The sequence below is a fragment of the Suncus etruscus genome, chromosome 1 (assembly GCF_024139225.1).
Source record: "Suncus etruscus isolate mSunEtr1 chromosome 1, mSunEtr1.pri.cur, whole genome shotgun sequence".
Classification (NCBI taxonomy): domain Eukaryota; kingdom Metazoa; phylum Chordata; class Mammalia; order Eulipotyphla; family Soricidae; genus Suncus; species Suncus etruscus.
In genome coordinates this window covers 154,250,300-154,262,239 of record NC_064848.1, presented here as the reverse complement: position 1 = coordinate 154,262,239, position 11,940 = coordinate 154,250,300, and the positions used below count along the sequence as shown (strand labels likewise).

The window sequence follows — 11,940 nt, the reverse complement described above, 5'->3', positions numbered from 1 at the left end:
CCTCTTCTGCTGGAGGTTAGATTACTGGGCGGCAGCCAGGTTGAAAACTAACTTTGTGCTGAGACAAAGAAGACTAGGACTCTACCTTGCTGAGTGAGCTAAGTGTATTGCACAGTAGAGAGGAAGGCCTCTTACAAGACTAAGGGATCAGTTGGGGCCAACCAAAGTTTTCCCAGGAGTGTCTGAAAGTCTGCTTATTTGGAAAGCATAAGACACTGGAGAGAACTGATCCCAATGTATAAGCCAGCATTGCCTGCCAAGTCTGGGCCACTTTGTCTCGGAACATCCGACATCAGCCCTTGAGACTTCGGGAGCCTAACCCGGAGCTACCAGCAGAGGGCGCGGCCCTCCATTCAAACCTCTCCCGGAAGCGCGGGCCCGGAAGCGCGTCGCTGGGGCGGGACTTCCGGCGGAGCTCCTTGTTCCCCCCCGTTCCGGCCAGTTTCGCCCTTCGCGCTCGCACGTGCTCCCGCCGCCGAGATGCAGGCTCTGCTCCGCTGGGGGCCCCGCGCCCTGGGCCCCGCCGCCCTCGGCCTCCGCGCCGCCGCGCCCTCCGCGCCCCTCCGGCAGCTGCTGCCGCCCGCGCCTCGGCTCTGCGTCCGGCCTTTCGGGCTGCTCGGGGCGCGCGCGGGGTCGGGGCGCAGGCTCGACCTCCTGCGGCCTCAAGGACCCTGCGGCTGCGGCTGCGGCTGCGGCTCGCTGCACACTGAAGGTGGGAGCCGGCCGGGGCCGGGTTAGGTGGGAGCGTGGGCCTATGGGACGCGAACCTGGGGGCCTGGCGGCTCGCCGGGCCTGGTTCTCTTGGGTGGGTTGTTGGCAGTGATCAGACGACTTGGGCGCTCACATGTTCACCTTCCCCAAAGGCTTCATTTGTGGGGACAGAGGCGATCAGGCCCCACGCCTTCTTTACCCGTAGTGTCTCGACGAGGAAACTCTAGGAGACACGGTCGTGCTTCTTGAAAGGAAGGCAGGCTCATGTCTGCATCCGATCAGTGATTCGATTGCTTGAATTTACTTAGCCGAAAATCAAGCTCCACTTACAGGAACGAATGAAACTGAAGCTTAAAAGAAATGAACTAAGGTTAAACTCCTAGAACAATGAATAGGATTAGAAAGCAGCCCAACCCTAGCTTTTGGGCTGTAGCATCTAAGGTCATTTGTCTTTTTCTGTGCCCTGTGGGATTTATGTTTTAGGAGATAAAGCTTTTGTTGAATTTTTGAACGATGAAATTAAGGAGGAAAAGAAGATACAGAAACACAAGTCCCTCCCCAAGATGTCGGGAGGATGGGAGCTGGAAGTGAATGGAACCGAAGCGAAATTAGTGCGGAAAGTTGCTGGAGAAAAGTAAGTACTGGATAGAGAGGGCCTGGGGACAAGGTGATCGTATTTGTGTGTTAAAGCAGGCACTTTCAGATATTCAAGAGAGAGCATTCATGTGGATCACTTCATTAGCACACTACTTGGTCATAGGTTGGTTACTAAGAAAATGGAAATAGAAACAAAAAAAAAAAAAGGAAGTAGCACAAAGGTATGTGCCTTCCTAAGGCAGCAGACCTTATGGGGTAGCCATGCCTACATAAATTAAAAGTAGGCATGCAAATTCAGAAATCCTAGGGGCTGGAGAATTAGCATGGAGGTAGGGCATTTGCTTTGCATGCAGAAAGATGGTGGTTCAAATTCCGGCATCCCATGTGGTCCCCCGAGCCTGCCAGGAGCGATTTCTGAGGACAAAGCCAGGAGAAACCCCTGAGCACCACCGGGTGTGACCCAAAAACAAAGAAATTTCAGAAATTTCTTATAGTACTAATACAGTCAGCTTGTTCTCTGGCTTTACCCCAGGCCTCTATCTTTATGGTAAAGCAAGCTGACTGGTCTCTGATGTTTAGGTAAAAATGAAAGATATGGAAGTCATGTAACAGGATACTGTTAGAATTTAGATAGGGATATAATAGGTTGACTTACATGTGTGAGGCTGGGTTCAGTCCTGAGCACTGCCAAGGAAAAATGTAAGATGGCACCAGAGTATAGCACAGTGGTTAGGGCGTCTGCCTTGCATGCAGCCAATCCAGGACGGACCCCTGCTTGATTCCTGCCATCCATATGGTCCCTGGAGCCTGCAGGAGCAATTTCTGAGTGCAGAGCCAGGAATAACCCCTGAGAGTGGCCAGGTTTAGTGACCGCCCCCGGAAAAAAAACCAAAACCACCAAAAAACATGGGGAGTTTGGGACCTATTTCAATTGTTTAAGTTTGTGAGTTGTACATTTTGTAAAATAGAGTTCTGACACTTTTCCCAGGAGTACAATTTTCTAGTATATAGTTGTGTATTCTAAAACTTTGCCTAAACTGTTTTTTAGGGTAAGCTATGTCCAGTTTCCAGGCAGATTGCTCAAGTAATATAGCACATGAAAAGCATATATTAGGGGCCGAGAGATAGCATGGAGGTAAGGTGTTTGCCTTTCATGCAGGAGGTCATCGGTTCGAATTCCTCCCATATGGTCCCCCGTGCCTGCCAGGAGCAATTTCTGAGCCTGGAGCCAGGAATAACCCCTGAGCCCTGCCGGGTGTGACCCAAAAACCACAAAAAAAAGAAAAGAAAAGAAAAGCATATATTAGGCCCTGAATTTTATTTCATATTGTGGAGTGTCTCCACCAGTCCCAATACTGCCTAGCTTAGCATGTCTGGAAGTGGCCCTTATTAAAAATTAAAAAAAATGTTTTTCATGAAATAACTACTTTTCAATGCAGGAATTTAGCTTATCTGTTGCAGATGAGGTAAACTTTGTGGCTGGATCACAAATCAGAAATCATTTTTCCTATGGGAAGATATAGAGGGCAACTGCTGAGAATACATGCTAGAGTAGCATAGCCCAGCAGTGCTAATTCCAAGTCTCACCTCACTAGAATTAAGACTTGAACTTTGGTTTTTTTTTTTTTGTTTTTTTTGGGCCACACCCGCTTGACGCTCAGGGGTTACTCCTGGCTAAGTGCTCAGAAATTGCCCCTGGCTTGGGGGGACCATATGGGACGCCGGGGGATCGAACCGCAGTCCGTTCCTTGGCTAGCGCTTACAAGGCAGACACCTTATCTCTAGCGCCACCTTCCCGGCCCCAAGACTTGAACTTTGGAATGTGGTTTGTCATATTGAGGATTCTTGTGCCAGTTATCATTGGTTGACATTTTTGGACTCCATTGTGATTATTCAACTTCCCATTAGTACTCTGAAGAATGAGTCTGTATCATATTGTGATAGTGATCTGTGGCATATTGTTTTTTGTGAAGTCTTTCCTGGGCCTTCCTCAACTGATCCTTCTTGTCATCTAATACTTAGTATTCCAGTGCTTTTCTTCCCTTCCCAGGGGTGACTTTCTTTTCTTTTTTCTTTTTTGGCCACTCCCATTGACGCTCAGGGGTTACTCCTGGCGATGCGCTCAGAAATCACTCCTGGCTTGGGGTGGGGGAGACCATATGGGACGCCAGGGGATCAAACTGCTGTCCATTTTATTCTAGCACTTGCAAGGCAGACACCTTACCTCTAGTGCCACTACTCCAGCCCCAAAGGGTGATTTTCTGATAATGTAATGGAGTCTTCTGTTTCATCACTGTCACAGAGGATGAAAAGACCAGGGTGATATTTGTGGTCATGCTCGGGAAAACTAATGGTTACAGGTTGACAGTGAGCCTAGTATGCTGATAGGAAAAGCTCAGTCTTAAGTATATTTAAGATGAATGAGTTTGACTTCCAGTGACTGGCAAATAGGCATTCTTTCAAGCCTAGTGGGTTGTAGGCACTATACTTTAGTGGAAACTGTCAGTAATTTAAACGTATGACTAGCCAGGAAAGAGACATTTTTTCCAACTAAGTGTTTTGCTTTTTGGGTCATATGCAGTAGTGCCAGGTATCCAACCTGGGTTTCCAGCATTGAAATATATTCATTAACTCTTCTAGCTATTTGCCAGCACCCTCATAATAAGCTTTGACTTTTGGGGGAGGGAATTAAGCCTCTGTGCTCAGGGATCATATCTGGCGGTGCTTGGAGTATTATCTGTGGTGCAGGGAATTAAACTTGGGCTGGTTATATGCAAGGAACGCTCCTTGCCTGGTGTAATATCTCTCTTGCTCTCCGATATGCTTTATTGGGGCTGGAGTGTTGCATGCTAGCTTTGGTCCCCCAAATCTTGAGGACTGACTGGTCCTTGGAGTCCAGCTGCAATAGAAGGCTTTGTTTGAGTCTCCTTTGAGGAGAGTGGATACACGGGTGGAGAAATATGAAATAAATGAAACCACACAAATGACTTGTGTGGGGACCCAGGCTCTGGCAAGGATGTGACAAATTTAATCTATAAACTAGGAGTTTTATAAGGAGTCAAAGCCAGTCATAGGTTTGAGAAGAATGTTTACAATTACAAAGCAGAGTTTGACAGTAAACTATACATTAAGCTATGGGTGTGAGCAGTAAGAATTCTGAGCTATGGGCCGGAGAGATAGCATGGAGGTAAGGCGTTTGCCTTTCATGCAGGAGGTCATCGGTTCGAATCCCGGCGCCCCATATGGTCCCCCGTGCCTGCCAGGAGTGATTTCTGAGCCTGGAGCCAGGAATAACCCCGAGCACTGCCGGGTGTGACCCAAAAACCACAAAAAAAAAAAAAAAAAAAGAATTCTGAGCTATGAAGGAAAGGGTCACAACTCAAGACAGCTCTTTGCAAACTAACTAGATGCAAAATAAGGGATTAGTCAGAAGTAGAAAAATCTAGGAATACTATCCTTACTAGGATGGGCTCTATTTTAGAGGTCAAGTGAAAGAAAGAGCTAAATCCACTACTAAGTCAATAACCCAGGCTACAAGGACATTTTGAAAAAGAGAAAAATACTGTCTTTAATTTGGTGATAAATTATCTAGGTAAGGGGGTTTTAATCAAAACTATGTTTTGCCAGTGAATATCAGTGAAAGGGATAATTCATTTTAAGGCCAAATAATTCGAAGGGAATATAATATCAGTATTATAACATGAATCAGAAATATCTCTTCAGAAATTCCTCAACTCTCCATGCAGGGGCACAAGCATCCGCAGTAGGCCTTTTGAGGAATCTTGAGAGATTTTCTCAGTTTTACGTTCCAGGGAAATCTGGCGATATGTCTGGTGGGTCTACTGAATCCCTCTTTAATAGAGTTGCCTATGCATGGCCCAATACTGGAGCTATCTGTAGGACATTTGCCTTGCACAAGGCTAACCTGGAATGGACACTGGTTCAATTCCTAGCGTCCCACATGATCCCCTGAGGCTATCCATATACTGTATTTGCCGTATTTCCTAAAAGTCGGGAGTCATATTATATGCTGAAACTTGTTCCAGCTTCAGGGACGAGTGATCCGCACCCCTCTTACTTTTAAGAAGTAACTTATTTTTAAGGCTTTTAGGAAGTTTTTCATGGGTTGAAGGGTCGTCTTATACACTGGCAAATACGGTATATATTTCCCAGTACAGAGCCAGGAGTAACCCCTGAGCATAGCTGGGTGTGGCCCAAAAACCTAAATTAATACATGTTTTTAAAAAATAGCCAATATACTTTATTTTGTTTGGGACCTTACCTGGCTTGGCCCTGGTTTTGGGCTTGCCCCTGGCTCTGTATTCAGGGATCATTCCTGGCAGCCTCAGGTAACCATTTAGGGTGTTAGGGATCAAATCTAGGCTGGCTGTATGCAAGAGGTCCTATCACCCAAGACCCCTGTTTAATCAATCATTTTTTAAAATAAATTAATACTTAAGTTTTTGTTTTAATCTGACTGTTGTATTTTTTGCCTTTTTAGGATCACTGTCACTTTCAACATTAACAATAGCATCCCGCCGACATTTGATGGAGAGGAGGAACCTTCCCAAGGACAGAAGGCAGAAGAACAAGAGGTTAAGTTTATACTAAGATTATTACTGGGGCCGGGCGGTGGCGCTGGAGGTAAGGTAAGCCTTACCTGCGCTAGCCTAGGAGACGGACCGCGGTTCGATCCCCCGGCGTCCCATATGGTCCCCCAAGCCAGGAGCGACTTCTGAGCGCATAGCCAGGAGTAACCCCTGAGCGTCACCGGGTGTGGCCCAAAAACCAAAAAAAAAAAAAAAAAAAAAAAAGATTATTACTATGTGGGGCCGGAGAGATAGCATGGAGGTAAGGCGTTTGCCTTTCATGCAGGAGGTCATTGGTTCGAATCCCGGCACCCCATATGGTCCTCCGTGCCTGCCAGGAGCAATTTCTGAGCCTGGAGCCAGGAATAACCCCTGAGCACTGCCGGGTGTAACCCAAAAACCACACACACACACACACACACACACACACACACACACACAATTACTATGTTTTATCAACTGGAAGGGAGAAAAGGCATTGTTACTTTATTTTATTTTTTTGGTTTTTGGGTCATACCCGGCAACACTGGTTACTCCTTTGCTCTGCGCTCAGAAATCACTCCTGGCAGTCTCGGGGGGCCTATGGGATGCCAGGAATTGAACCCGGGTCTGTCCTGGGTTAGCTGCATGCACGGCAAATGCCCTACTGCTGTGCTATCTCTCTGGCCCCTATTGTTATTTTTTCTTTTAAAAATTCCTCTAAAGGGGGCCGGGCGGTGGCGCTAAAGGTAAGGTGCCTGCCTTGCCTGCGCTAACCTTGGACGGACCGCGGTTCGATCCCCCGGTGTCCCATATGGTCCCCCAAGCCAGGAGCAACTTCTGAGCACATAGCCAGGAGTAACCCCTGAGCGTTACTGGGTGTGGCCCAAAAACCAAAAAAAAAAAAAAAAAATTCCTCTAAAGGAGCCCAGAGAGATAGCACAGCAGTGTTTGCCTTGCAAGCAGCTGATCCAGGACCAAAGGTGGTTGGTTCGAATCCTGGTGTCCCATATGGTCCCCCATGCCTGCCAGGAGCTATTTCTGAGCAGACAGCCAGGAGTAACCCCTGAGCACCACCAGGTGTGGCCCAAAAACCAAAAAAAAAAAAAAAAAAAAAAATTCCTCTAAAGGGCCAAGAGATAGCATGGAGGTAGGGTGTTTGCCTTGCATGCAGAAGGTTGTTGGTTCAAATCCCGGCATTCCATATGGTCCCCTGAGCACTGCCTGGTGTGACACAAAAACAAAAATTTCCTCTAATGGTACAGGAGAAAGAAGACAAAGGAGAACCATTCTTGGGAATTTACACCGAGAATATCTGCAGAACAATAATTTTGTCATCTTCAGTACCAGTATTGTGTGCTCTTCCCCCCCCCATGGTGTTGAATAAGTTCTTTTTTGGGGGGGGGGGGCCACACTTGTTTGATGCTCAGGGGTTACTCCTGGTTAAGCGCTCAGAAAGGGGATCGAACCGCGGTCCTTCCTTGGCTAACGCTTGCAAGGCAGACACCTTACCTCTAGCGCCACCTCACAGGCCCCAAAAGTCAGTTTGATAATTATATCACAGTTACTAAATGTTAAATTTCCTGGCATGGTTGGTACTTGTTAAACTTCCTGTGTTACTGTTATTCATTAAGCTTAGTGATCTTACTGTCACATCAGATTTGCTGTGGTCCTACTGGGCTAACAATACTATACAATTTGGAGGTGTTTGCTTACTTGGCTGCACTCCACTAACAATGGAGCTGGAACGATTTGATGGCTTAGCAGCTTCATAAGGTTCAGTTTCTGGAGCTGGGCTGTTTCTGTTAGAGGGTGTCCAGTTTTGCTAGGGGTGGGGAAGCTGTTGTAGAAAAGGGGAATCTGCGGTCAGAGTGGTAGCGCGGTGGTAGGGCACTTGCTTGCAGCCGCTGAGCCAGGATTGACTCCGTTCCATCCCCTGCATCCCATATGGTCTCCCAATTGAAGAGCGATTTCTGAGCACATAGCCAGGAGTAACCCCTGAGTGTCACTGGATGTGGCCCACCTCCCTCCCCAGATAAAAGAAAAGGGAAATCTGCTTCCATTCCAAGAAGGTCCCAGAGCCTAGACCAGTCTAGCTGGGAATGTTCAGTGGTATCATGTTCTTTTTGAGATTAGTTGTGGAGCTTGCTCCAGCCCACTATATCATTTCCCTGGTCTAGGAATATTAGCTACTAGCCATCTCCTGATCACTTGGTCTATGATTTCATAATGGAAAGGAATTCAACCTGACTTAGGTCTTTCTGTGATAGGCTGTTTGATATTGAAGATCATAATTTGGAATGTTCTAAAAATGTTCCTGACAGGTTGTTGTCTCGTGACTTGAGGATAGAAGGTAGCTTCTTGGTAGGTTTCTGTTAAAACCATTCCAAAAATCATCTCCCTCATATTAATCAGCTCACCATCAAATATGAACACTTTGGGACCGGAGAGATAGCATGGAGTTAAGGCATTTGCCTTGCATGCAGAAGAAGGATGGTGGTTCGAATCCCAGCATCCCATATGGTCCCCCAGACTGCCAGGCGTGATTTCTGAGCATAGAGCCAGGAGTAACCCCTGAGTGCTACCGAGTGTGACCCAAAAACCAAAAAAGAAAAAAAAAGAACACTTGTATTATTAGATAGAAGCACTGACCTTTAGTTCTGGGTTATATAGAGCTGGAAAGCTGGAAAGCTCTTGGAGCTTTGGGTGTTTTTAGGTGGGGGGGGCCTTTGGCTGTGCATGCAAATATGTGTGTCTGTACATATATTGGGTTTGGGGTCACACCCGGATGTACTCAAGGTTTGGTAATAATCACTCCTGAAGTACTCGGGTGACCATATGGATGACAGGGATTGAACTCAGGTCAGCAGTGTACAAGGCAAGTGATCTACCTGTTGTACTGTTATTCCCACCCTGGTAGGAAGCTATTTCAACACCCACCATTATCAACTTTCTGTCATAACCTAGGTTCAAACATACCATAAACTATTAAGTACAATAATGTTACTATTTATAGAACATTCACCATTTCAAGGTGGAGGGTCTTTGGACTTAAGGAGTTTGGGTACCATTTCTAGGATTCTTCACCAATCAGGTACAACTTGAGGATGCAGTGCTGCTTTGCCTTCTTGGTGCAAGGGGAATGCTCAATCCACCCAAACAGCACTTGAAAACCTCAAAGTGTGTCAAAGGATCTTGTGCCTCAACTACTTGTAAGGACCTTACCCCCTTTCCCCAACATATTCTGGCTTTTCAGATTAGGCCAGTTTTTTTTTGTTTCTGTTTTTGGTTTTTTTTTTTGTTGTTGTTTGTATTTTTGGGTCACACCCAGCAGCTCAGGGCTTACTTCTCGCTCAGAAATCATTCCTGGCAGGCTCAGGGGATCATATGGGATGCCAGGATTCGGACCACTGTCCTTGTGCATGCAAGCCAAATAAATGCCTTACCTCCATGCTATCTTTCTGGCCGCTAAGCCAATTTTTTATATGAGCTATTAAATGGCTTTAGTAATAGTAAAAAGATTTCTTTTGGGGGGGGTTTGGCCACACCCGGTGACATGTGGTGTGGGGTTGGCCACTTGCAAGGCAAGCACTCTACCTCCATTTGTCCTGCCTCTCCTGCCTTAAAGACTTTAAAAATCACGGAAAATGGGGCCAGAGAGATAGCATGGCGGTGTTTGCCTTGCAAGCAGCCGATTCAGGACCTAAGGTGGTTGGTTCGAATCCTGGCATCCCATATGGTCCCCCGTGCCTGCCAGGATCTATTTCTGATCAGATAGCCAGGAGTAACCCCTGAGCGCCACTGGGTGTGGCCCAAAAGTATTAAAAAAAAAATCACTGAATATGGGGCCAGAGAGGTAGCATGGAGGTAATCTGTTTGCCTTGCATGCAGAAGGACGGAGGTTCGAATCCCGGCATCCCATATAGCCCCCAAGCCAGCCAGGAGCGATTTCTGAGCCTACAGCCAGGAGTAACTCCATGCACTGCCAGGTGTGACCCAAAAAACAAACAAACAAAAAAATCACTGATTAGGGGCTTGAGCAATAGCACAGCCGTAGAGTGTTTGCCTTGCAGGTGGCCAACACTGAATGGACCCTAGTTCGAATCCTGGCATCCCATATGGGCCCCCAAGTCTGCCAGGAGTGACTTCTGAGCACCACTAGGTATAACCCATAACAACAACAAAATGACTGAATAATAATTGAATTGTGGTGACTGTCAGACTTCCAGAACAGAGATCTTAAGGCAGCTGAACTGTTAACATTGGCATATATTGATTTGCTCTTACTTTTCCAGCCTGAATTGACTTCTACTCCAAATTTTGTTGTTGAAGTTATGAAGAATGAGGGCAAGAAAGCCCTTGTGCTAGATTGTCACTATCCAGAGGATGAGGTATGTAGTGTGAATGCACTTAGCCCCTGGTACTCATAAAGATAAGGACTACTGGGAATTTTCCTGGTAGTTGATCCCAAAATTTTAACAACTAAAATTTTCAGAGAACTTAAAGTTGGGAAAGAAGTGGAGGAATGAAAGAGGAAGCCTAAAATCTGATGAAATCTAGGGGACGGAGTAGTGACCGGTAGGGTGTCTGCCTTGCCAACACTAAGCTAGGTCGGACCATGGTTCGATCATCTGGCATCCCATGTGGTCCTCCAAACTAGGGGCGATTTCTGAGCAAAGAGCTGGGAGTAACCTGAGTGTCACCAGGTGTGGCCCAAAAACCAAAATAAACTCATGTCTTTCTTTGCATGATTCTGGATTATCCTGGAAAAATTTATCTGTTTCACCAAATACTGTTGTTTTCAGGTGGGGCAAGAGGAGGAAGATGAGAGTGACATTTTTTCTATTAGAGAAGTGAGTTTTCAATCCACTGGTGAATCTGAATGGAAGGACACAAATTATACACTCAATACAGATTCCCTGGACTGGGTGAGTATTTGATAATGAAGTGCTTTGGGCAGGGGAAATGATTCAGTGCATGTAGGAAGCCTAGGTTTGATCCCTGGCCCCCTACTAGATGTGGCCCCAGAACAAAAAAGTGGGTGTGCTCTTGGGCTTTATGAGGCTGTCTTTTTTTGCTTGTTTGTTTTTGGGCCACACCCGGCATTGCTCATGGGTTACTCCTGGCTGTCTGCTCAGAAATAGCTCCTGGCAGATTTGGGGAACCATATGGGACACCAGGATTCCAACCAACCACCTTTGGTCCTGGATCAGCTAAGCTGCTGTGCTATCTCTCCAGGCCCGAGGCTGTCTTAACCTTAGAGACAAGCATTAGTGAATTAAATGTTGTAGCTTTCTTTAACTAGTAAAACTTTCTTTTTACAGACTCTGTATGACCATCTAATGGATTTCCTTGCTGACAGAGGAGTTGATAACACATTTGCAGATGAATTGGTGGAGCTTAGCACAGCCCTGGAGCACCAAGAATATATTTCTTTCCTTGAAGACCTCAAAGGTTTTGTCAAGAGCCAATAGAGCAAAGATGACACCTTAAGGGCTGGAGCAATAGCTGGAAGCCTTCCTCAAGGCTTAGGAACCCCAGCTGAACCCTGGCTTTCCATAGGATCACCTGAGCCTGCCAAGAGTGATTCCTGAGTGCAGAGCTAGGAGTAACCTGAGAGTCATTGGTTGTGGCTCAGAAGCAAAGAAAGATAATACCTTAACTTTATGGCTAGCTTTGGCCAGTGAACATGTAATTTGAAATGGTTTTCATCCTTATATCATGGAAAGTAATTGAAATTTAAATTATTTCTGTTCCCCTTTTATTTGCTATTCATTTGTTCTCTACCAGTCTTATTTCTAGATTTTTATATAGTGTAATTATGAACAATACAACTGAATTTTATTTCCTCCAAGATACTTGTCTTTTATTTTTCTTCATTCTTCCACTGTAATCTCTTACAAAACACAGATAGCAGAGAAGTTGGGAAATATTTTTTCTAGTTTTTAAGCCCAAGTTTTTTTTTTTTTAATTTAAAGGAAATATATTATATAGTTGACACAATTGATCATAATACATTTGGTTCAGGAAGAACAAAGGCAAAGTTATTTTTAAAAAGTTGACT

General features: G+C 45.7%; 1 protein-coding gene across 1 annotated transcript; it reads left to right on the top strand.

Moving 5' to 3' along the window:
- Window positions 1-403: 403 nt before the first annotated feature.
- C1QBP (complement C1q binding protein) lies at window positions 404-11,734 on the top strand. The gene is made up of 6 exons (XM_049775461.1): window positions 404-712; window positions 1,195-1,345; window positions 5,810-5,903; window positions 10,172-10,267; window positions 10,682-10,804; window positions 11,201-11,734. The coding sequence occupies exons 1-6, from the start codon at window positions 481-483 to the stop codon at window positions 11,348-11,350; spliced, it is 846 nt and encodes a 281-aa protein (XP_049631418.1). The 5' UTR covers window positions 404-480; the 3' UTR covers window positions 11,351-11,734.
- Window positions 11,735-11,940: the final 206 nt, after the last annotated feature.

Excerpts from the sequence above, each read along its gene's own strand:
- C1QBP (XM_049775461.1), top strand. The coding sequence starts at position 481 with ATGCAGGCTCTGCTCCGCTGGGGGCCCCGCGCCCTGGGCCCCGCCGCC. Across the intron at positions 1,346-5,809 it reads CGGAAAGTTGCTGGAGAAAA|GATCACTGTCACTTTCAACA; the intron begins GTAAGTACTGGA and ends TTGCCTTTTTAG. Across the intron at positions 10,268-10,681 it reads GTCACTATCCAGAGGATGAG|GTGGGGCAAGAGGAGGAAGA; the intron begins GTATGTAGTGTG and ends TGTTGTTTTCAG.